Source organism: Phalacrocorax aristotelis, chromosome 1 (genome assembly GCF_949628215.1).
Source record: "Phalacrocorax aristotelis chromosome 1, bGulAri2.1, whole genome shotgun sequence".
NCBI classification, from domain to species: Eukaryota; Metazoa; Chordata; class Aves; order Suliformes; family Phalacrocoracidae; genus Phalacrocorax; species Phalacrocorax aristotelis.
Genome location: NC_134276.1, coordinates 180,381,484 through 180,408,515, shown reverse-complemented (window position 1 = coordinate 180,408,515; position 27,032 = coordinate 180,381,484). Strand labels below are relative to the sequence as shown.

General features: G+C 39.9%; 1 protein-coding gene across 17 annotated transcripts in view; it reads right to left on the bottom strand.

Moving 5' to 3' along the window:
- Positions 1 to 27,032, bottom strand: part of GRIP1 (glutamate receptor interacting protein 1) — a 334,173-nt gene that overhangs the window by 103,956 nt on the left and 203,185 nt on the right. For 15 of the 17 annotated variants that reach the window (XM_075080866.1, XM_075080877.1, XM_075080876.1 and 12 more), the window contains exon 2: positions 4,494 to 4,574. The exons of the other annotated variants lie outside the window; for them this stretch is intronic. In XM_075080866.1, the coding sequence (XP_074936967.1) occupies positions 4,494 to 4,574 (81 nt within the window). The remainder of the gene's footprint in view (positions 1 to 4,493; positions 4,575 to 27,032) is intronic. 17 annotated transcript variants of the gene reach the window in all.

The following is a 27,032-nucleotide window of genomic DNA, read 5'->3' as shown; positions in this document are numbered from 1 at the left end:
TAAAAACTGTGGGGGTTTTGACTGTTTATTTTAAAATGTTTTGGGTTTTTTTGTTTGTTTTGTGTGTTTTTTTTTTTTGTTTTTTTTTTTTTTTTAAAAATAATAGCAACTTTTAAGTCTCAATAAAAAGCACAGAATTGGACTAATACCAAGATGAAACTTTTGTTCCAGATTTTATGAAATATTTTAATGAGCCTCAAGTTTATGGTGTCTTTTTTTTCTTTCATGGAGGAATTATTTTTATGCTTGTGTCAGGTCATTTCTTTGCCTTCCATCCTCCTAGTTTTCAGTGAGTGAATTGAAAACAGATTAATAAATAAATGAAGTGAACAATTTGCGCAGCATTAGTGTAGACAGACTTTTCCATGTTGTTAGAACAGATAAGAGGGCATTGGATTTTAGTCTGGAAAGTGTGGGAGCAGCTATTCAGCCTGTCTGTGTTCAGGACAGCGCTGAGAACGTGCTTATCTTTAAGCATACGTTAAAGTCTCCTTGATTTCAAAGTGCCTTTTTAGCAGTGGCGTCAGCTTTTGACACTGTATCAGTACTGCTGGAATATTTGATGCCCTTTTTGAAGCTCCCACAGAAATAAGCAGCTACAGGAACGACACCCTTTGACTCAAGTGCTATTGACCTAATGCTTCCCCTTGGCTAGGGACCGCTTCTGACCCTCGGCAAGCCGGTAAGAAACCTCAGCCCAAGAACTCCGGCCATCTAAACCTAGGGATTCAAGAGGTTAGCTAACAAGTGAGTATCAAATATTTTATTTTTAAATGACAAGACTTTTATAACTGGATCTGTGATTCTGACGGAAGGGTCTTACCCATGAATTTTAAAACACGCTTCTTTCATTTATATACCTATGTACTAGTCCGACAGTGTTAGTTTCCTGAATGAGGCACAGTACACACTCCTTGGCTTCTGTAACCTACTACATGAGCAGAGTAGCAATAAGGTTTCATTATATAAAGGTCAACAGTCTAGATGTAAAGGTTCACAGGAGAAAATCTGTTTCTTACTTCACAGGCTGCTTTTCATGTTGGTGTTACCTCAAGCCTCATTTTTACATTAAGAAATTCTGACTGTAAAGCTAAATAATGTTTCAAACAGTCACGTATGTATAACTAAACACCTATGCATCTGCAAAATTAAGTTCAAGTTTCAAACTGCAATTATATTAATACTTATAATTTGAATTAACTATAATTTCAGCAATTCTGTAAATCCCTTTGAAGGGATCTGTTGCTTGTTGATTTTGCGCCATGTGAAGACATGATAAATATGACATGTAGTCTCATCACATGAATAATGCATTCCGCATCTTAAGCAAGCAAGTTCTGCTCCAGAGAGATGCCTAATCCATTCCCTGCTTCTGGGGATGAAAGGAATTAAACTCAGTGCACTGATTTCACAGTATGTGCTCATTTGACTTTAATTATAAAATGATTATTTCAACATTTTTTCCTGTAAAATAAACCAAGCTTGAGCTCCATGTGACCTCTATAGAATTATATGCCTTCTCTGTGCATTCAATCTTTGCTCATCAATACTGCATTTTCAATACAATTTCACATGGAAGGATAAAAACAACCTCTTGGAGTTTACAGTCAGTATAGTAGTTTCAGGTCTCACAGCAACAAAAGCTGCTCTTTTTGATATCTGGCCAAAGGAAGGACCACTGGAGTACTTTAAAGTGAATTCAAATGTCACAAGAAGGAACCTTCACCAGGCCCAGGGAGATGACACAATCCCACACTATGCTGGAAGTTTTACATCACACACGCTGGATATATATTTTCACTAGTATTTTCCCCACAGACTGTTCAAACCAGTGCAAGGCTCAGTATAAGGTATTTTACCTTGCTAAAACCTAAAGGTTTTGGCTCATTCAAGGGCCAGAGCATTCCTTGGGAATAGGGCATCTGCTGTCTGTGTCTCAGGAATGAGACAGTGTCAAGTGGATTAGACAGCTACACTGTCAAAGGCACTGCCACACTTCAAGCTTGAAAAAACAACACTTCAGGAATGTAATGTCTTATCAGGCATACCATTTGGGAGGAATAGAAATGAATGCTTTCCTTATAGTGTATGCTTCCCATGTAAGGATTACTAACAATAACTCCAGCTGACATGTCTCCATCCAGGTCTAGAAGAATTTACCAGGTTCATTGTATCATACCTTCCAATGTAAAAGCTATTTGGAGCTGACCTACATATTGTCAGAAGCCAGATCCTGCTCCCAAGCAAAAGCTGCTGTACTACTTCTGGTCTCAAACTAGTTAATGCTACCAGTTAAGACTACTAGTACTTCTCTTACTGCCAGGCCAAGCTGGCTAGCTGAGCTGCGTCTGCATCTGTGTCAGACCTTATCCATAATGTGGATAAACTGCCCACAGACGAGCAAGGATAGATGCTATTAACAAGGTACTAGCTTACATATGAAACATGGGGTCAAATTTTTTCAGTGTCCAAGTGATACAAAAACTTATAGGTTATTTTCAGAAACCTCAGTCAAGTCCTAAATGTTCGATTTACTTCTCAAAACAGTGCTTAATTTTACAAAGGTATTTATGTATCTAAATCTACAACATCTACCGTGTTAGAAATGTGAATTTGTCAGGGCATGAATAAGTTTTAATAACTATTTTTTAAATCTCCAACCAGCTCAATTTCATTTATCCTTTGGGGCTCCTAAGGTCAAGAGATGCAAGAACATATTAAGATAAATGTCTTCACTATATTAAAAGCTGAAGAACATACATAAGCTTAGATCAGTTTTTTCAGAACACCTGAAATGAAACAGAGTACATCTCACCAAACACTTGGCAGTACTATTTCTCTGAACAAACTGTGACTCATGCACAGCACACAGGAAAGATTTCTCTGCAGTGCTTTCAGAAATTCCAGAATATACAATAACTTTAAAAAACCATTCAAATAGATGGTCATTGGTCATGACGACTATTCAACACTTGGAATTCCTAATCTTATCACACGCTTTAAAGAAAAATTGCACTGCTTCAGCTTTCATCAAACCTTCTCTTCAAAGAACACAACTGAAAATGACCAGGAGTTCTCAAAATGTCACGTGAAACCATGAACTTCAGCCTGTATTCGGACCTTAGCGTAGGTGTTTCATAAAAACAATAACCACACCACAAATGACAACTACTCCGTTCACAGTGAAAAAACTAAAAAGATTTAAAGAAAAAGGTAGATACTTCGAATGTTAAATATTAGTGACCTATGAACTAAAGCATTACCTGAAGAGGTACTCATATAGAAGTCTTAGTTCACTCTGAAGGGCAATGAGTCTTGATTGAAAAAAATCTGGTTGGTGCTTGTATAGTTAAAGAGTTTCTCATAACAATAACTGATACTGGACACTGCAGTCGTGTCATTTCACAACTGTTATGATCTTCATGATTATACCATAAAAATAACAATCTTTAAATCACTAGGATGTTTTCAACAGACAAAAATGTTCATTATGAGCAACAGTAAATCATCCATATCTTTCTCACACATACGAACATGCACACAAAGCATCCACAAAACATGTACTTTGGTCCTTCAGGATCACTACAGCTACTGGGATGAGATCTGAGCCTGGCAGTGGTAAAGGTCTGAGCTCCATCCCCCGTATCCATAGCTTCCCTGTGGGCTGTGTGACTTTGTTCAATAAGGTGGCGATGGAGTGCAGACAATATTAACATTAGTCATTAGAAGGTGGGTGACGTGACCTTACAGTTTCTGCTTTCTACTGCAATACGTCTTTCCTTTGAGCCAGAGGTTACTGTGCTTGAGGTGACACTAGCAACATCAGTTATTCTACCTGTGCACAACCTGTGTCAGTATTCATTTGTTTTCATTAAAAGATCTCTCAAATTTTACTTGAGATGAAAATCCCTTTAGATTGCTGCATAATACATACAAAACTTGCTTTTCATGAGCACATTTTGCAGACTTGTTTGAAGTAATTAGAAGAGACACAGGTTTGAAGATCACATATTTTAACCATTGATCTAGTGGTCCAGCTTTGTACAACAGGATGACAGAAAAGAGAAGGATGGCATACGTGTGGCAGAAAATCACATGAAGATGAGAACTCTGACAGAGTCTTGCCCTGCTAGATTTCTGAGCCTGTCTGATCAGCAGTGGAAAATACGAGCCAATCTCCCTATACGATCAAAACCAGATACCAAAGAACAGATTTCACGGCGCCTGAAAATATGCGAGCCTCTAATGAAAAGGTTGTTGTGATCAATGTCTGAAATCTGCTGCAAAAGACAGAGACACAGGGATGTTCTTCACAGCAAAAGCCCTGTAACCTAACTGTGGGAAGTCCTTACAGCTCCCACGGAACCTTCCTTATGAAGTTCCTCGATAGTAACTGTAATTCATTTGCTTTTTATAACCAGTTGAATTTTGAATAGTATTACCTTGCTGTTCACAAATAAGTTAGGTGTTATAAAAAGCAAAGCAAGTCTTACCTGGAATACTCTGTCTCCTCACAGACAGTGCTCCATCAGGTGGCTTTGCCTGGTTTGCAGACTTTGTGTAAGGACTCTCATCTAAACAGAAACAAGCAACACTTCCAGTTACTGTTAAGTATAATGTCAAAAACAACGTAATTTTAACCCAAATACTGCGTAAACTAGCAATGCAGAGCACAAGAGCTGCTATGAGCTAGATGAGGATGGGTATTTCTGAATGCTGACTCAATGCTCAATGCCATGTTTAGACTCGATGACAAAGGCTCTGAATAGCAGAGCTGAAAAGGTTGGGATAAAACCCAAAATTGGAGGTAACGCTTAGTTGATGACAAGCTTGGTGTACAAAGACCTTTTCAGTTTTAACATAATCATAGAAATTTCCTTTTTCTCATGTTAAGAAGCTTCATGTGTCAAAGACTTAAGTGAGAGAGGTACCATCCCTGTTCAGGAGTGAAAGGCTTCCAGAAGCTTTTGAATATTCCAGCTGTAAAGATGCACTCCTTTTCCTCTGGGATCTGTCAGTGGGTGGTTCCTTTTCTGTGGTAACGATTGATTGGGGAAAACATCAGAAAGGTGTTGCCAAATAGGCCAGGCACATTTATGCCTGAAGAATGGCACTGTAACACTCTGTGTCTAAACAGGAGGCTATGTGGAACACCTACTGATCAACCTCAGCACATAAGAGACCACTAATGGTGGGACGAGCAGATGAGTTATCAATTAAAGGCAGCATCAGGCAGAAAGTGAGTCACTTCTACATCCCTCTTAAGAGCAGAATGATTGTAGGGAAAAAATAATTTACATCATAGCTTTAAAAAGGACAAACTATAAGTTCAGGAAGCAAATGTCAATAAAAGAGAAGGAATAATATTATGCATGCTATTATTTCAATTGAAAGAAAGGAATGAGAAGAAATCAGGCTTCTCTCTTGCTTATCCTTTAATCGAGTGCTCAAAAACTTTAAAGTGTTATCAAATGCTTATATTTGCATATTTTCCTTCAGTTTGCAAAGGACCAATGCATTTACAGCATGTGCATGAATACATGCTTAAATACAGATCAAGGAGTAAAAGAATCAAAGACTACATTATGTGCTATAGCATCCTCAGATCAAGTAGAACCATATCAACATTTTCTGGAGATCAATTTTTCTTTTCAGCTGACAATCTTGATATTATAAGCCTTCTTTGCTGATTACACTATTTACATCTTGCAAAGTCTCAAACTTCTTTATAAACTTTTGTCAAAGACAGCAGCCCATTTTTATACAAGTGAGATAAGGGTTTAGTCAGCATAATTTAATTTCAAACCAGATCTCAGAAGCAACTGGAAGAGCTGGTTGGCTTTTAAAACCAGGACCTCTGCAATAAACTCTGATATTGTTAGGTAGAGGGAGTAACAAAAAACCTAAATAAACTTAAAAAAAAAAAAGAAGAAAGAAAAAGGCAAAACATTGTTTTATAGCCATGCACCTTGATGAAAATTCAGAAAGCAATGAAGAACCTATATTGGTAAAATACCTCAACAGCAAATATAATTGTTTTTTCTACAGTAAATTGAACTCCCATTGCTTTAGGACTACATTGTTACAAAGAGAAAGATAACAGGCTTGACTATACTGTATGCTAGTACCAACTCCAAGAAAATAAAAGCTATCAGCTACAGGAAATACAGAAGTATGAAAAAATATTAACATAGATCCAGCTACACAATTTAAGAAAAAGGTAGACATGTAAAGCTTTATTCTTCCATCTGAAGAAAGCGGAAAAGCTAATATTAATGCATATGCAGAATATACATCCCCTCATTAAAGAAAAAGATTAAAATAAGAGTGAACCAGAGCTTCTGAAGGAAGTAGGATTATCTTTTTTCTTTCATAGAAGAAGCACCACTGAGCTTGAACTGAAGACACGGCTCTCCCGAACTCATATCAATACCAAAAAAATAGACCTCATCAATAACATGTGGCTTTCATGTCCCATCCATTATTACTTATTTGCAAGTGCTGAACGTGACAGCAGATAGTGCAAGACACACATTTTTTCTATTAAAAAGTGAGCAGGAAACATAATACAATTTCTCAGGAAACGATGGATGGTGATAACTTTTGGGCCCTATTTGAATGTATGCCCTACCTATGAAAAAATCTATCAATTTACAGCACAAAACAGTCCTCTCCTAGTCAGACTTATTACATATGAATTATTTTCATCAGACTGGAGAAAGGGCAAAAAGGAAAGAAGAATTTTCACAACCAGACCTTTTTCATTGAATCTTTGTCACTGAGCAAATGAGTAAATCAGCTACAATCTAATGCTGGAATAGGATTTTCCCAATATTGCACTGCACCTGCGGCTATCCTGAGTTCAGAATAAAGGACAAGCTGCAAATCTTTCTGGTTAACAGCACCAATGAGGAGAGGGAAGTACATGTTCAAACTACTTACTACGGAGCCTGAGCAAAAAGTTTAGGATTTTCTACACAACAACTAGCAGATGTGAAACGTAACTGAGACTGCATATGTGAGTAAGCTAGTATTTTCATGTAAGCATATTAACATTGAAAACTTATCAGATATTTATATGGGTTAGGTACTGTAGGCATGTAATTGTGTTACATTTCTTAATCTGCCTACAGAATTTCACGGGGGGGAAAAAAAAAGGCCCAAAAAGTTGCTTCATAAACTTTCAACCCCCATTAATACAAAATATGCCCAATTATTATTGGGAAAGAACAATGAACCATTGTATCATTGGTGGTTTGGGAAGCTGCTCTCAGGACAGGAAGGGATTCTTTTTCAAATGTCTACTTAGCAGTAAAAACACACTGCCAACGTAACTAGAAATCCGTGTAAAGGATTCCCAGCAGCAAAGGAAAACAAATATAACCAACTGGTGGAAAATGCTAACAGCCTTATAGAGATGTGTATTTGAGACAGGGAAGTAATATAAAGAGCAGACAGATGCAGAAATAGATACCATCCTAAAGACCAAAGTAACATGAGAGACAAGGAAACCCTGATAACCCTGAAATGTCAGACGTCATTCATGCTGTCGAAAGCAGGGAAAAATTTATTTGTATGTATTAGCAAAGTTTTACGTGTGGCCACAAGAATTTATTATCAAATTATAATTTACTGATGATGCCATCTGCTCTATAGTTAGCAGAGAGGGTCTTAAAACATACAAAGAAGTCTCATGATAGCAGTGCCTAGAGGGATTTGCCTAAGTGTTTTGTATTACCAGCTTCCCCCTCTACAGCACAGGTAGACTTCTTAGAGACGAAACCCAACGCAGCAAGCCAACACCCTGAAAAAGCAAAGGAGCAAAAGGGTATGAAGCATTCCCCAACAATGAGAGACAATAACTCAAAATTAGGTAAAGCTGTGATGTATTTAAGCCCCACATACAAAGCAGAGGGAAAATAGGCTAAATTCACAAGTGTAAATCTCACCTACCTACACCTCTAACACTAATATACCATCAGCAGGGAGCGAGTCACAGTCCATAAAGAATTCACAGGCCAAACTGCGTTGCCCCTGAGCATAGAAACGCCTTCACCTGGAACACACAGACAGGCAGCTGCAAACCCTGCTGCTCGGTGCACCAGCTCCTGCCCGCTTCTGGAGGAATCGCACTGCAGGTGGTCACATCCACTACAGTGGGACTAGCTTAGCTATGCGGGTACGCTCTTGGAGCTGTATCAGTTACATCACTGGCTTTTTAGTGTCCCCTCCCATCCCCCCTCCTAATTTCCTCTGGCTAAGAGATTAGACAACCCAGGGTAAACAATTTCTAGCAAGTCAGTAGGTCATATAAAAGTCATTGCTATACCAGCAGCTCTCTTCACTCAGTGACTATAGCAAATAAACCCTCTTATGCTGTTAATAGGTGAGGGTCACTTCCCCCCAAAATTCATACTTAGCATGTTTCTTGCAGTTGTAAGTGTACAATAACGAACAAGATACCGACTGTTAATTCGTCTCCTTCCTGGCAGAACAGAGTGATAATTTCAGAGGTGATGCCTTGCAGATTACGGAGATCCTTAATCAGCAAAGCAAAATGATATTCCTGTTTTCTCCTTTTATATGTCCTCAAGGAACAGCCCCAAATACTGGTAGCTCCCGTATCATCCTTTTAAAGCTCTGTACAAAATTCTTCTAATTAAAGACTGCAAAGATAACGATCAAGTGGACAGGCAAGTAGTCCTACTGCTTACAGCTATTACTGTAGGCTTATTGCCTTTAGCTATTGACTGTGAGGCAGATAAACAGCTTTTTGCACTTTCCTGCCTATTTTTAACTTGCTGGCATCTCTACCCTGTAACTGAATGATTCATTCTTTGAGTTAGTGACCCATTTATATCATTCTGTGTTGCTCCTACTATAGGGGGGGCCTCTGTCCAAGACTAAGGGCTCTATGTACTGTAACAAACCAACAGTAATGTAACCCTACAAAGATTATACACTGGACAATGTGTATAGATCTATATCATGTGCTTGGTACTGTGGTAGCAAAATTACCATATGAAATCTTTAGATATTTGCTGTATTCCGTTTAATGTCACTTGAAGGATACCAACTGGCGACATATAAGAGGGAATAAAAGGAAAGCCTAGAGATATTTCCTCAGAAGTCAAGGCCAGGAGTTCAACGTATTGGGCAGTTTATGGCTGCTGAACCATTTGCGTGTGTCTCAAGGTGTCTGTGAAAGTTACTGACACAAGGATGTAGTTTACAGATGTGGTAAAGTCTAAGCGGACTCCCTAATTCAAGTCTTCACAACCAGTTAGGGGATGTTCCCTTCGCTGCTGCCGCACATCCAGGCAATAACTACTACACCCAGTGAACGAATCCAAACCCTGAGCAGCACCAGGTGGCCCCAGAAGGCAACTACACACAACTGTGTCCTGTCAGATACAAAGGGGAAGCCTCTTCCTGCCCCACTGAGCTACTGAAGAACTCAGCCGCTGCCCCTGAGCGGCCCTCCTACATGGAGAGGAAATGCAATGATCCTTCACTACTGTATCTTGTCTCTCCCACACAACAGCTCATTCTCAGCTCTACATCACCACTCATACCTGCTTCTCTTCTGCAAAGCCTGCATTCCTCTGGGAGCAGGGGAAATAACATCGAACCAAATTTGTAAGTAAGGAATTTCAAATGCAGGGGTATTTTTTGATATTGAGGAGCTTGGAAGCTACATTAAATTTTTTTCAGTAGTAGATGTGGAAGCATTACAAGAGAGAACAGTTTCCATCTTCCAGTTTTTCATCCTCATTCTTCAACAGCATAAGTATGTCTTGTGACAGGATAAGCCATTCTTTGGCCAAGGGAGAACTGAATTTACACCTTTTTAGAGTTTGACCAGGTAGCTCCTAAGTAGACTTCAGAACCCAAGCAAGTGTAATCTGAGGCATTCATCAAACATTCCCCACCGTGAAGCACCTCCAACTAACGCGAGTCCCAGGACTCCACAAGGAAGCACATTAAATCTTCAGCTGGCTACACCTCCAGCTGTCTTAGTGTATGGGAGGAGTAAGATCGACGGCACGTGTTGTTGCTTACACCATTTGGGATGGCACGCACCTCAGACTAGTAGAGAATCACATACCTATACAGAGGCAGAGGATGACAATGCAACAAGCTGCCAAGAGGATGATTACAGGTGAGAGAAGAACATCCCCAAGATTAGTTTCCCAAAAATTAAAAGCTCCAGGGTCACAGTTCAGGCATTCCTAGGTCTGTAATATCCCCTTCACAGAAATGTGCCACTCCTTAACTTTATAATGAAGACTATTTTTCACTAAAAGCAACAGCTTTTTATGAATCCTGCCAGTACAGTAAAAAATACCATAGGTTCTCATACTTCCTATATCTGAAACATCCTGAATTTCTTCTTTAAATGGCATAAAGCTCAGCATTATCTAAAAGCAGCATTTTTGGCAGAGTGTCATACCGGTGACAGTTGGTAAATTCTGAGCTACAGCATTCTCTGTTATCCCCACAGCTTGCAGCTGGAGGCTTGCACAGATAAAAATAAATATGTATCCACTGATGTCTGTGGTCTACAGAAGCTCTGAAGTTGGGGAAGGCTTACACAGATTGTCAGTACAAATTTTAGGACCATTCCTGGAACAACTTATTCTCTTCTACACTCAGACCTTTCTGTTCCAGAACATTGATTCTGTAAGAAAGCTGAAATATTTACTGGAGCAGGGACTTGAACCCCCATCTCACATTCATAGATGAGTACCCAAACTCCCAGCTACAGCTAAATTCAGCCTTGCCTGCTCATTCTGATCAATGTTTTAGGTATGTCATACAAAGTAAAAAAGAGTAAAGCTATCTCCTCTACAATCAATTCCACGCCCTGCATCACATCAGGGAGAAAAGGGAATTTGAACTCAGAATCCCCTGTCTACCCCTGTGAGTAGCCCAACTGCTACAAAGTCATCAGAACCACTCTAAAAAATGCCCCTTACCTTAAGAGTAAGCTCATCTCCTCATTTCCAGTTCTTTGTTTCTGGTAAAAATGCATAAAAATTTTCTTTAAACTGTTACAAATTCTGGAAAATGGAATTTTCGGGTTGATTTACAGCAATGGGAAGGGAAAAAATATCAAGGAGGGAGCTGACGCTTCGTTATCACACCGCCCTACGGCTTCCAGCTGACACGACTTCTGTTAAAGACAGTGGACAGATCTTTTCACTGAACTTGAAGACCAAATAATCCTGAAAAAGAACTGACTAATCTCTCAATATTTATGCAATACCCTGATCAATGTAACCAGCAGCAGTCACAATCAGTAGATAGATACCAACATAACTTAACTGAGACTATGACAGCTGTAAATGAATCATATCAAGAACACTACTACCCAGTCCTTTCCCCACCCCAGTAACTGAAGCTTTTAAAAGGTAACTGGAAGTTCTAAAACTCTGATAAGTTTTACAACTGAATTCTTGAATTCACTTGAATCGATAAACCACATTGAAATTTGCTAGGAAGCAGTGAATAGTGGGAATTTCACTTTGACTATTGATGGTAGGTTTGGCACAAATGTTTTTAGCCTCATGTAACTATTATCCTTAGTAAATGTTATTGACAACAATAATGAAAAAAACCCCTCAGAGTATATTTTTCCTGGAACAGGACTCTTTTTTATAAAGATTTGCTTTTAAATAATGCAAAAGTCTAGAGAAAAATTAACATCCTGGAACATTCATGGTTATCACAATGTCACCACAGCTGTGTCAGAGCGTAATGGACTATAAACAGTTGAAAAAAGAGACAAAATTGGCCAAGTTTTTTTAGCAGATGTATAATGTACGGATTTTGAATGTATATGCTTCCTGAAACAACAAAATGTTAACAATTTGCTTTGCCCGTATGCTAACCCTTTCAGACTTGTTATGGGAGCTCCAACCATGAAAAGCATTAATTTCTCCTACTGGTGCAGAGGAATAACAATTTTTTGAGTTCCTTTTAGAACTATGGCTTCAATCACTTCCAATGAGACTTCATTTTTGAAATGGCAGTGCAGCTCTTCAAAGTAGTGCTTAGAAATATCTAAAATTTTCTAAGAGCTGCATGTAAAGCAGTCATTAATGAACTAGGCTCCAAGTAGGACAAATATGAATGTATTTAATCTTAATCCTTTCTTACCAAACTCTGTGCTCAGTGCTCTCGAGCAGTCTTTATTAAGAAAACATAGGGTTTCAACTGCTTCTGTAAGTAACATTTGTTGGTGTGTGTGAAATGAAAGAATTATGAGAAGGAAAAGTTAGAATAGCTCCTCTGGTGATTTTCTTTCCCACATTTAGCAGATGTGTCCTCAGGTTTTCTTAGAACCTTAATTTTAATGGTTAGAGCACTCATTGAATAACTGTGTTGTCTCTCTAAAGTGAAAATTTATTCGATTTTATTATACTTTATGTAAATTTAATTATTTTTTTCTTTATTATATGGTTACTTATTACAGTAGTAGCTCAGTTTTAATCTAGAAGCAAAAGGAGTAGGGTTCTATAATTATGCATAACTGTGAATCCATTTCCTATCGATATTTACAATACCTGAGCAAGCTTGACCACTTGAAAAATGATCTGAATATCCTCAAAGTTTGCTTATCCTGAGTTCAGTTCCTAAGCCCGTGTTTAGGCACCTGAATAGAAATGCTTGGTTTCCTAACCAGCTAAGTTTGCGGATCACCTTCCAAAGCTATTTTGCTCAGAAAAATTCATAACATTCCAAGACCACCTAAAATATGCAGGATCTGCAGAAAGCTGAAGACATGTCTTGAGAGATATTAGCATATGGTGAAATTAACTTCAGTGGATTATCTAATAAAGAAGTAATCCTGTTTAAATAATACCCCAACCACAAACTACTTCAAATCTGATGTCTTTTTGTTTATACAGCATCAAGCATTTGTTAAGAGACTAAACTCAAATGTCACAAACTAGAATCATTACTGAATTGCTACATAATCTTAGGATTCAAAGTGAGTTTCCCTCAGTTGTCCTGAGCCTCTGTTTATTGTTTCTAGAAATAATACAGGTAGCACATAAGTGAAATAGGTAAAGCTTAACCAGAGCAGAGAGAAACTGAAGAAGCTGGGAAAGTGAAAAAGCTTGAAGAAACTGAAGATGTAAACTGTGCTTTCTTAGCTCAACCTCAGCAGAGATTTTCCCTGAAGTCTGACTGCTTGAAACTGAAAAAGAAGAAGTGATGTTTAAAAACGGCTGTTAGGTTATTTTAAAGGAAATAAGATCCTGTATTTCCTCTTCCTGTCAGTATATATATGGATAATGGTCTTCTAGGAGTACCTGTGGGGAAGGCACCTTCCACCTTCTACCTGTGCAGACTATAATGCAAAGCACATCAGGAACATCCACCCAGGCCACTATCACTGCAGTTGACAGAGACTGGGGAAGAGAGGATGTCAACCAGGAACTTCTCTACTGCATGCCAGGGAAAGCAGAAGCTGGTGGTGTGTGTGCTGTGGGAAGGCAAAGAGAGAGCTAATAGCTGAGACAGCAAGACTGTCACCCAAGTTGCATAAAAAGTAAGTAAAATATAACTGTTTAGAAAACAGGAGTTTAGTTTGCTTCAGGAAAAATAAGAATAAGCAAAGTCACAACACTACGTCCGAAGACAAGAAATTGGGAATGGTAATTTTTTCATGAGGTTATTTATTCTGTCTCCATTCCAGTGCTGTACTAATGCTATTTGCAGTAAATTGCATCATGTATTTTTCAGCCTACTTGTGTCTCTAAGTGTCTCTAGTGATGACATCTCCATTGCTTTCCTTTGGAGACTGCTCCACAGGATACATCAGATCTCACAGCTGGAAAAGAGTTCCCTCCATCAGTCTACAATTTTCCTTCCTTGCTTTAACTGTCATTCCATTACTCCTAATAACATTCTTCCCCTCTGCAGATGATCTTACGAAAAAATCTCTCTCACGTACTGTTCATTCCAGAAATCACACAGATTACTGTGCTTACTGCTTTAGGCTTGGATCCTACCAGTTCTTCTTACTGGGCACGACTTACCACAAATATAGGCTGATCTTGGTGGGGTACATGCTGCTTTTGTACTGGGATATCCATTTGGTGCAGAGTGAAATTATTTTTTTAAACAAACAAAAAAATTGCACAACTCTGGTGTGGACAATATTAAAAGTAAAGCATACTCTTGCATCTTAGTAATATGTTGGATAAATTTACAGCACTATAGTTATCCTTTTTAATCCCACTAACAAGCTTTGTTTGATTCATAAAACAATTCCTACACTGCCACTAGAAGCTGCATAAACATTATACCAATACCAGTGTATTTATATTGGCACACCGGTGGGATTGCCCCACTTATTTATAGTCTAAATGACACACATTATTAGTCCAAATTGGCACGGCTCAGGCTTAGTGAAAAACTGATCTTTCAGAATGCACTTCTTTTTATAGCCAGGCTATAAACTTGTCACCTTCCTTGCACCCTTGTGAAACACTGTCTTACCTTCAGCCCCTGCCCTGGAAGAGTTTATATCCACAAAAACTGTGCAATAACTTTGACTAAGTTCAGTTCTCAGGAAAACATCACTGTTTCTGGAAGCTGTGACAAGTTTGAACACAGTGCAGAGTAAGTGTCTTTTGAAATGAAGTGCTGCATACTTTTAGGAGTGGGAACAAAGCATGGTAACAAAAGGGATGTCAAGTTGACAAAATAATATCTGCGTATTTGTTTTACTTAAAGCTTTCATAAAGCCTAGGCCACTTTCTGTGCTCCAGACAGCATCTAACCATGCACCTGGTTCTTTATGGCATGCCTTTTAACCTGTCAAATACTCTATTTGCCAGTTTCTCCCAAATCCTATTTAATCTCAAAGCTTATTTAGGGCAATCAGTTCATTGTCTACAGTATTCCTCAAATTTGGAAAAATAGTCATTATTAGAACTTTTTGCCCACATCTTTGCCTACCTGCAGCTTAGTCATGTCTGAGTCAGCTTTTTGTAATCCTATGGAAAATACAACAATAAACAGATACAGATGGATCAGTGTGACACTAGTGGAAAAATTATACTCCCATAACCTTCAAGAAGATAGGTAAGTAATTTTTAATCTTTCCATTCACCAATCCCCCAAGCTCTTTAACCAGGACTCTTTCTCCTTTAGGAATTCACAGCTACATATTCACAATGTCTTTGGCTCTGAAGCTCCTAGAAACAACAAGAGCACCAACCTATCGCCTACCACAACTGCAGAGAGAAAAAACACGGATTTCTGTTTTCATAGTGTGAAAACTCTACTTAAACTTTTTGTCCAAACACAACAGTGATGGTGAGGTAAACATTACATCTTTCTCTGTATTATCAGTGTATTGCCAGCACTTTCAGATCCATCATAATACTCTGTGTGTGTGCGTGCATGCACATGTGCTTAATTTTAATGATGCGTTTATTCAATTTGTAAAATAATTTCAAAACAGACAGCAGAAAGCAACTAAAAATAACATGAAATCTCTCACACTGAAAATAGCTCGAACAAACCTGACATATTATCAGATAAAGGACTCTGCAGAAACACGGTGTTGAAGGCAAAAGCTCAAATAAACCGTCTGGGCTCACTGTGTTCTGAAGGTCAAACAAGCCTCGGTTTTGGCAGACCAACAGCATGATGAATGCCAGAGTCCAGATCACTCTATCATGGCCAGTCTGTAACCTGTCCAGGTTTTTATAATGAAGGACTGGGGGAATCCAAGGTGTTTTTAGGAGCCAGAATAGAATATCGGCAATTAATGAGACACAGTGCATAAGACTTCAGACCCAAGCAAGTGCTAAATATATTAACATCTGCGCACTATGCAACCAGTAAAATATATCTGTAGCAAGCTCAACAAGTTAAACCAAATAGGCCACACCATTATTTCACAAAGATGCTACATTCTTCATTATCTGAAGTCTCTAAAAGGACAGCCTGGTGCAGAATACAGTACACATTAATGTAAACTGCCATTGGGAAGGAAGGGAGAAACATTCAAGACAAGCAATGACAGAGAATATTAAAACTGCAATTCTGAAGCAAGAATAGAACAAAATGCTTTCAACTACTTGCTGTAGCTCTGAAATCCAGAAGAAAACAATATGTTGTTAACCATGTCAGGAAGCATCTGTACAGCCAGCATCACTACCCCGATCAACCAGAAGATTGATACAACTGCAGGCATAGCTGGAATTTTATTGACCAAATCAACAAGAAAACACAGAGGACAGGACCTATATCAATAACTGGTGAAAGATGTCTGACAGATGACAGCAGAAGTTTGATCTTTAAGGTACTTGAAGAAATAACTGGTACTTAAAAAAATGCCAATGATTCCTAGCTATGATTTCCGTATTGCACAAAACAAGCACCCTGCTGCAGAGTCAAAGAGTTGAACACACTCATTAAGACCACAAGAACAGCAAAGCAAGCCACTGAGACTGGTAAGACTTGCTAGTTAAGGCAGTGGCTTTTAACCTGTTGTCTGTCAAGCCCTGAAAGATCAGAGACTACTGTGCCACATCTCTTGAAAGGTCCCTAAGGGAAAAAAAAAACAACAAACAAACGCCGCATTTACTCTGTACTGCAGTCTAATTATGGAACATATATATGAAGGTGTACAACAGCACTAAGTATCTAAACAAAAGAAGAATGAAGCCATTAAGCCTAACAGGCACAGTCAGCTGCCCCAAGAACCTGAAAAAAGCAAGTTTCTGCACTCCACAGCCAACACATTCTGTCTTCCAGGTCTTGTAAAGGCTCAGAGATAGGCATTCATTTTGGCTGGCTAGCAATGTAAACGCTCGTGAAAACATCTCCTAACAGGAGTTAGGACAACAACCACAGAACACATATCGTTAACTCTTCTGATGGACAGCGCCTGTTCCATGTGCTTTCAGCTTCCCTTTGAGACGAGAGCACGGGGTGGAGGTGCAGTTCCCTGGAGGAAGGGAGCCTTGCTTCTTCTGTGGGAGTTCATGAGCACGTAGCAGGGTGGAAGCATCAGCAGGGCAGGGTGCAGCAGATAGAAGAGTGCAGAATGCAAAGGCTAATAACAAGAATCGGTGAACACGCTGCATGAGCACTGAATACAAGGAGGACCTCCTAGGGACCTGAGAAGCCCTTGCAGAGGTTGCGATTAGTAAATGAATAAGTAAATAGAACCTGTTTAGTCCAAGTCTTGCTTTGGGGGGGGGGAGTAGGGGGTGGAAGAGAGACTGCTTACTATAAACTAAAGGTCTAGACAGATTTATTTTAAAAATAATCTGGGTTTCCATCAATCACTTGAAAAAATAAACATATTAAAACTCACCAAAAGAGGTCTTCCAGCAGAAAGAACTGCCTTTCACTACACATAATATAGGACTTGCTTAAATTATTCTTTGTGAGGCTTATAAAACATCTTGCTAACACTTCCCTCTTGTCTCCTACACTCCACAAAAAATTCCATTACTATTCCTGTCTTCTTGCCTTAAGAGGAATAAATAATAATAAGCGCATTGTCTACAAGGTTTATGGGTGTTCAAAAGTTGCCAGTCACCTGTCATTTCCATGCAAAGTATAGACCCAAGCAGACTTGTTCTTGAGGGGGTTGTAGGGCAGCTGAGCTGATGCTATTTACCCTAAGCTTTCTGAATCCATACTGTCTCAGAGCTTATCATAAAAATGTTGCTTTTTCTATCGAAAGAGGCTTCCACTGAACAGCTCTGTGAAAGAAGCTCCCACACCGTGTACTCCTTTATAAGATCAGACTAGAGAGAGGAATGCTAGATAACAGAGCTGCACTTTTGCATGTTGCACAGCAGCGTTCATTCTACCTGCTTCCTAGTGTCCACATCACTCCCCTTTGTAAGGGCATTGCATTTTAACAGCATACATGGAATAGAAGGAATAAAAAAGGAGATGAGGTCTGACAGAAAACATAACAAAATAAGTATATGTAATGCACAGGATGCTGTGTGCCAGAAAGGAAGAGGGAGAGAAGAGGAAAACAAAACTAAAACAGGCTGTAGAGGGAAAAGAAAGGAAAGAACAGTATGGAGGCATGAATGGGAAGAGACTAATCCCACTACGCTCCTTCTCAGTCCCCTCCCAAGCTCCTCTAACAAGCTGTATTTCCTTTGCTAATTACACAGTAGAACTGAAGCAGCCTGATTTGAAATCACGCAGAGGTTTAAAGTCCTCAGCTTTGAGTTTCTACTCCTAATTTCAAAAGGCCAAATTAGAAAACACTGGAGAAGCTGATTTGACAAGAGACACCAGGACATCAGTATCACAGCAGGAATTAATACTTTGCCGCTTTCCCTTCCCGAGCTGTCTCCTCTCCTTCTGGGCTAACGCTCCTCTCTCTGAGAAGCAAATGAATATGGGAGCTAGCGAGAGCTGTATATATTTTTTATCACCATCAGCAGATCAAAGAAACTGAGTGGGAACTGAAAACAAGCTATGAAGTTCAGGAAACAAATACTTTTTCAACCATGCAGGAATTTTTGGCTCAGACACTTTCTTTAATATTCTGCTTAGCAGAGAAGCACAGATAACAATGACGGTGTTACTGACAGCGTTATATGGGTGGAATAAAACTTTTATATAAAAGTGTCAATGACAACCTAAAGACAAAACAAAGTGAACATAGTCTCAGCACAGAAATTATTTCTTTAGCCACCACTCTTCTGTACAATTTTTCCTTTCTAGCATGATTTTTCCAGGGCCTGGATCAGCCTCAGATTGCTCCCATTACTTCCAGTATAAAATAAAAGTCTATTGAGACTTGCATGTAAAAAGTTAATTATGGTTGAATAAAATGACTAGAGAGATCAAACAATGTCTATTCCCCAAGTTCATGCCAAGATCCATATACATGTAATGTTTCATACAAACAATATGTTACTTCATTATGTTCTTTTTAATAAAAATAAGGAAGAATAAAATCTTCCCATTATCCTTTACTAATGGATTTATTCAAAGTAAATCAGAAGTTAAAACAAGTAAGTTAAACACAAAAGGATTATTCAATTCATTGGCATTGCCAGGATAGTATCTTCACTTCAGTCAGACTGCCTACTATACCAGTAGTAAAAGCAATATTTTTCTTTAAGCCCCTGCTCTGAAAAGTATGTCAATTTAAAGGATCATTTGTGCTTATTAAAGGCCCATGAAAAGACAGTGGGATTTTAAAGGTAGCAGGATGCATTAGATTCAAATATGGGTTGGATGCTCTCCTGATTGGGGTTGCTTGCCTGAAGTGGGATCACATGCCCTGGTTTTGCAAGTGTTCAGGCACATGCACGGCTTTTTGCTCTCCAAGTGCATTGTAGAAATTAAGACATGTGCTCACCATGAATACATTTTTCTGTGGGGCTATTTCGTATCATGTTTTATAATGTAGCAAAAAAGCATGCAAAAATCCATCACAAATCATAACCCTGTTATCTCTAAACATATTTCTAAAACCTGGAACTTAATATTGAGTTGCTAAGTGCAGCTATGACAAAACAGGCCACTATTGTAGCAGGTTCCCACTGAATACACTGGCAAGTTGCAGTGAGCATGGCTGTGTGCAAGTCTGACATAAAATTTCTATGTATGAATCAAAAAATGGATACTGAAAGTCAAATATTCATCATTTTAGTCTACCTTAAAAAGCATACTGTAACTTTTATTCTCATAAAGCTCCTAAAAATAAATACTCCCAACATAGAGATTTATGATACAAAACAATACCAATTTCAGAATAACATCACTGTGGTAAAGAAAGGCCATGAAAGATCATCCAGCATTTTGGTATAAACACACAATATATATTGAAATTCCCAGATGTGTGGGCTACCATCACTTTCTTCAAATATTTTATCTGATGTGTGCTTATACACATTTTAAAATAGACCAAGGTCTATTGAAGTGCATTGAAGTCCTGAAAGAGAAGAGGCTATGATCCATTCATGCATATAGACAGTGAGCTACAGAGAAGTACCACCATTGTAGTGGCTTTCCATTTAGAAAAACCCCAACTTTATTTCCTTAATTTCCCTTTTCTGCCCTAATTTACTCTTACATTTTAAAACTTCCTAACCATTTATCCATTCTTTGCAACTAATCTCACACAAATTTTAGCCTTTTCTGGCTGAAAGGAGGTTGTAGCGAGGCAGGTGTTGGTCTCTTCTCCCAAGTCACTAGTGATAGAATGAGAGGAAATGGCTTCAAGCTGCATCAGGGGAGGTTTAGATTGGATATTAGGAAAAAATTCTTCACCGAAAGGGTTGCCAAGCATTGGAACAGGCTGCCCAGAGAGGTGGTGGAGTCACTGTCCCTGGAGGTATTTAAAAGATGTGTAGACGTGGCACTTCAGGGCATGGTTTAGGAGGCATGGTGGTGTTGGGTTGATGGTTGGACTTGATGATCCTAGAGGTCTTTTCCAACCTTAATGATTCTGTGATTCTAGTGTGCTATGGAAAACAATGAATTTGTGAGCAGATAGAGAGTAGTGCACGTTTGTAAAGGTATGTGTGCTGATTTGACTGACTGAGTCTTTTTATGAAATCTCAGCTAAACGAACAGAGAAGAGCCATCACGGATTATAATTATAATTACAGCTCCACTGGATGATCTTAGCCAATCATAATTTCTTCACATTGCTATTTTAGCTTGCCAAAATAACCCCAACCCTGATAGTTTTCTAGCTCCTCATATGACTTATAATATCCCTAGTCCATTGTAACTCCTTTTTCCCCTGCCAATTCAAGTCAGTAAACTGAAAATCTTCAGGACACCCCACAGACTATAATACTTTACACCTAACAGTGACACTGGCAAAGATCAAGGATAGAGAAAGAAATTTTAATTTAGCTGATGGGTTCAGCAGGCAGATATTTGGCAGGTGTGACACATTACCCATATCTCTGCTCCTATTTCTACCACCTCCAGCCTTTTACCGATTAATTTAGGCCAATCGTCCAAACCCATGAAGCACCATGGAGTAAGGCACAGCAGTCGATCCATCCAGAAGATAGGATGATTAGCACTTAGAATGTAACTCTGTGAACCTCTATGATTATTTTAATGACACTTTATGTGCTAATTTTAAATATAACAGCTGTTTCTCTCAAGTTCCAGCTACAGGATTTTGCTAAAGATCACCTTTAACATTACAATCTAAATTCAGTGAGATCATACATTAACAGAAAACATTCATATTAGCTACTCAGCAAACAGGAAGATTTGTGGGTTTGGCTTTTTAAAAACATTCTACGTGAACTAGCTAAAATCAGGAAATAAGATGTGGTATCAATGCTGCCATAAAAGCCAAACAAACATGAAACCAAAGCATTTAAATAATAAAAAAGTCTATAGAGCTATGCTCACAGTTCAAATCCATATTTTTCTCTAGGAAAGGACTACACAGTTAATTCCAGTTATGAGACACTACATTTAAAAATGAGGCAACAAAGTCCCTGGATAAACTACATCTTCACTTTAGTTGGCTTTAGAAATGCCCCCAAAATAGTGTATCATCTGACCTGTCACTAGGGTTTTACAAAACAACCATTATTCTCTTCTTTCTTCAACAACATTGTGCAAGGAAAATAGTTTGATTTCTGTAAAATACATTTTTACATTTGAGTTTATCAATAACTTACCAAATCAAAGCTACACAGGAGATATTAAATTTTATGTGGAGATGTTCATGAAGTGCAGCTACGATAATTTCCAGCTCCTGCAGGAACAAGTTCAGTTAATCTACATTCAATTCACCACAGCTTGATGGCCGGCACTGGCCCAGCTCTGCTTGTCATGGAGCATTTCCCCGCTGTCAGACATGGCTGCTGGGAACACTCAGCGAGAAGGAGAAATGACCCTGCAGGCAATTATATGTGTCCTCCCAGAAGAGCTTCAAACAGAAGAGAGATTTTGAACTACATTGAAAGAGAAGACGACCCATGCAGAACAAAGTACAGCTACGTAGTGACCCATGTTTCATCTAGACTGCTGCATTTGATGGTATTTGGAGATCTTTTTTTTTTTTTTTTTAAATGTATGCAGCCACATAAGCCCATGCAAGACATCAAGCTTCTGGCTTACTGGGACTAGAATTGTGACTACCACCCAGAAGCACTTTTTTGTTCCCCACAACTGACATCAGCCTCCCCAGTCCTACAGCTGGAACATTTTCTATTACAGCTATCTGAAACATTCACTAAAACAGGCAGAAATTTTCAAGGCTGCAGGGGAAAGTTTACAACCTGAAAGTAGATGATTTCTATTGCTAAGAATGTTTTTAGGAAGAAAAAAAAAAAAGGTATTTTAAAACTTTCCTGCCAAAGCTACCAGAGATAACTGTACCTCTGACTTCCCCCTGGTCTCTTCAGATATAATCCTCATTAGCCTGCCTTCACCTTTGGCTTCTAGCGACCACCCCTCCCCAGGCACATACAGAGAGCATAAAGGAGGGAGGGAGACTGCACCTGTTTCCTGGATTGGCTTTTGAATGCAGGTCCCCAGCTAACCATGCTGACCACTATTCACACTAGACCAACAAAGTCATAAAATCAAATTTTAGTAACTTGCCATGAAGTAACTTTCAACAAGATCATACTTGTAGGTCTGTATTATTAGATCTTTCTTTAATTGGACCAAGTATGTCTATAGTACTTCTCTCCTTTTCATCTACCACAGCCTTCCCCTAGCAAGCAACACACAGGAGTCTAGCCTGAAGACAGACCAAGCGAACTGGCACGTATGCCAGTGAGCAAACTGGCTACGAATTTAGAAATATGGGAGATAGCAGTGCTCACCTTTGACAGCAAAACTACACACCATGAACCCTCTCAGCTATGCAGTGAAGGAGCCCTGCTAGGATAGGCTGTGAACTTCATGGTGAGCACTATGCTTCCTGCTGCACATCGGCTCTGCACTTGGGGGAGGACCTGAGCCAAGATCCCCTTGATGTGGGACCAAGAGTTTGGGAGGTAGGAAAAGAGGCGAAAAGTAATTGCGTTATCTTCAGATAAGAAGCACTCGCTCCTCAGATCATCCAAAGCCAGGCTCTGTTCTTGTCCTGTGGTAAAATGCAGAAGGGAAGATGCTAGAATATGACTTTTGGCATTGGAGTCAACCTGCTAATTTCTCTACTGGCTTTTTTTCAAAGCTATTAAGTTTAAAGCTTCCACTTGCTTTGGCTATGGAGTCTAACTAAATGTTTCCATGTTAATTGAAAAAGAGGTCTGAGGTTTATTCAGAGTAATAATAACAAAGAAAAGCAAATGAAACAAAACCAGAAAGCCTACAGCTACTCACATTGTTACAGTCTCTTCCCCCTTTTTCGGCTTCTTCTTCTCTGTTCTCCTGCCCAGCAGTCTCCATAACTTAAACCCCAAACCCCTACGCCGAGCACTGTAGCTGCAGATTCAGTCTTTGCACGTGCTATAAGGTTTCGAATAGCACACTGTACAGACACAGGTCACCTCCTTGGTCCCCAACCCACAGGGCTTGGGGACATCTGACTTCGTCCCCTACCAGGGAGGCGGCCACTCTCTAGATTTACTCCTCAACCTGACAAGAGGATTGCCAACACGCATGTTCCCAAAGGCTGTACTGATCCTTCAGCATCAGGGAGCATCAGATCTTCACAATTAAACAAGGAAGGCCTATTACAGAATATAGCAGACAAGGAGTAGTATAAAGGGAGTATTGCTTTTTTAACAGAAAAAATTAAGTCATTCAGATTGCCTTCTCTGAAGCAAAAACAAATTAAATCACCACATTATTTTGAGCTGCAGGCTCCAGTCTATGCTAAAGTCAGTTTTTGAGTGTACAGAGATCGCCAGAGCCAACGTTAATTCAGATCCAAGAGGAAATGGCACGAGATACAGTTCATTCTGCACTAAGCTAGACAGCTCTGTACCCTGTAGCGACGCCGTGCCTCCCACCGCACTTAGGCCCTTGCACGCCCAGCGTGAGCAGAGCCCCTGAGCTGTCCTGCCAGTGTATGACACAGTCAACAGCATTCACAGGCTGCAATTTTTAGTTTTATGGTTCCCCTTTCCTCTGTTTCTGTTATACCAGTGTGTAACCCTCTTCCAAATGAGAGTTGTATCTCTTTTAGAGCCCTGTGCTAAGCCACCTTTCCCTTCCTCTCCACCCTGATCAGCCATACCACCCCTGCCTACAGCAGGCCAACGGACACAACGGTTCAACAGCACACCTCCTTCAGTCACAAAATGCAGATTTTCTTGAAATTTTACATAGAAATGCATTATTTGCTGGTATTTGCTTGATAGGAAAGCCGGCAAACTTAGGACTTTTTTTGGTGGGCACCCTCTTTAAGGCAGTAGACAAACTACTCAGGGGCAACTGTGCAGCTGCAGAATTTATAGTGATCAGGGAATTTAAAAACCCAACTCTCTGCAGCTGGAAACTACCATCCACTCACAAGCAGTACAGACCTCCATAGGAGCGCCTACTGCTTTCATACAAAAGATTGTGCTACAGAAGCAAACGCATTTTGTGTAACCAAATCCTGTGAAATAACAGCTAAACTCCAGCTTGCCCATTCTGGGTACAGCAAGTCCCAAAACACAGCGGTCAGCCATTTTGAGCACCATTTGACCTCTGATTTTTCTTGATATTCACAAATTTGGAGTTCAGGCACATTTGTGCCTTTGACTAGGATGAAATCTTTGAGGTCTACAGAGCAATGGGCAAAGACAGGGTGCCGTGCCCTGCTGCTTCCTCCCAGCACTGCTCCAATGGGAAGCCACAGGCACACCTGGCCAGGTCTGGGCTGCAGCGCCTCCGGCGTGATGAGATACGTCACCTCTCAGAGATGCCCAGCGGTTCCATCCCCTACTTAGACAAATGTCTGGCATCTGGATAAAAGCCAGCTCGTGTGGGCTCAACTTGGATAAACTGGAAATGTCAGCCAGCACAGGGAAGCACTGCGACAACTATCCAAATGTGACATCTGTTCCCTAGCGTACATCCTCCCAAATCGCCACTGATCTTGAAACATTATTAGGCTTCCCTCTGGTCCAAGATTAACCCAGTGAACAGATGTTAGCAACCCTCAAAGGCAGAAGGATTTGGTTGTGCAGGGCTATTGCTTGTCTTCTTAAGGAAAAAGGCTGATAACCCAGATGCCCTCCAACTCAGCAGAAGGGGAGCCAACTTTGCAAGAAATAGGTCAATCAGGATGATAATAGCACGATAAAACTAATAACAAAAAGGAGAATGGCTAGAGAGAACAAATGAATATTTGTCTAGCACAAAAATCAAAGATTTTCGAAACAAATTTAATTTAAATTCCTGAAGATAGGGAGAGAATATATTGTGTCTGCATCAGAAACTTGGGTGTGGACAGGAGACGCCAGAATAATTCACTTATTGAGAAAAATTCAAGCTGCGAATAATAAAAAATAGCGGGGTGGGAAGAAAAGCATGATTAGGTAACTAAAATGAGTAATTAAAACTCTTGTTGGATAGGATGTGTGAGCGAGAGCAGGTAAAGGGTGACACGCCACCTAGAAATGATATTACTAGTTTACGTGCCACTGATATGGGAGAAAGTAGATGGTGATGCACAGAAACCACAAACTATCAGCTGTAAGAGAACTGCTGTAAGAATTAGAAGATTCAAGAAGCTGTCTGCAATTAGCACCATTAAAAAACAGTAAAATCTCTCTGCAATATTTTAGGATAAAGAATCATGACTGTTATACAACTCACCAAGTATAATGCAAAAAAGAGAAGTTGTAAATACAATATTTCTGTTCTATGGTTGGGAAAAGGCTGGATGACATAACATAACATGATAACAACAGCAGTGTATTTCTAATCCAACAATAACTTAGGACGATGTTAAACAATGTTAGCAAGATAGGCAGTCCAGGATCAGCAGGTCTGGGTGACTTTGATTCAACATCTAAGCCAAAAAGCTCTCTGGATCATCAATATGGATTTTCAATAACATTTTTGTAAGAATGTCAGTTTTCCATTACTAAACATTTTTTAAAATCAAGATCAATATTTATCTACAGGCTGCTTAAATTTAAATAGGATTAATTCCTTAATTTAGAGAAATCGGAAGCCTGTGTTACACAAGTCATACTACAGGATCACAGCAGACTTCTTTTTTTTTCTAGTAATTGACTGGTATACTGAAGGTAACCACAGCAAACAGCGATAAACAGCAAGATTAACTGGAGTCAGGTGGCCAGTTCCAGGAACACACATTGTGTATGACCCGTGAAAAGAAATTAAAAGGAACACAGAGGTAACCATCACTGCTGAACTGCAGCGCTCTGAAAGCCACGGATGCACAACGGTGCCATGCAGGAATTGCCCAAGGCCCCAGAACAGAGGCTGAAGAGCTGAGAAAGTTACCTGAAGGTGAGGCAGGAGCAGTGATGCAGAGGGCAGCAGGCCAGCTGCGCCGTGGTGTGCCAGAGAGCGGCAGGGAGGCTCAGCCAGCCCCTGCTGAGGGACAGGCAGACAGGGAAGGGAGATGGTCAGATGGAGGAGATGCCCCTGGCCATGCAGCGAGGGTGCAGTGCTTTGGCCGGGTCACCTCTGTTGGTGAGCTGCGGTGCTGGCCGGCCATAAGCCATTTGAGAGCGCTGTGAAGCACCACCGCGGCTCTGGGTCATCGGGGCTGCAGCTGCCCTCGACAAGGCTGGAGAGGGTGTCCCTGGCACAGCCCCAGCCCTGAGCCCAGCCCAAAGGAGCTTAGCCCTGGGCCAGCGAGGCACCAAAGGGACACCACCAGCAGCATTTGTACTTTCAGGCTGGGCAGATGAGAGGGGCCAGTCTCCTACATGGTACCAGACAAGTGGATGAGCTGTGTAAATGATGACATTTTGCCAGAAAGGTGTTGGGGAGTTATCGTGGATTTACCAAACGCCTGTGTGAAAGGGATACAAATCTCAGTTTGGGAAAGTGTGGACTGCATGGTCAGCCAGGAACACCCATACAAACAAAGACTCTAACCAGCAGTAGGTGCA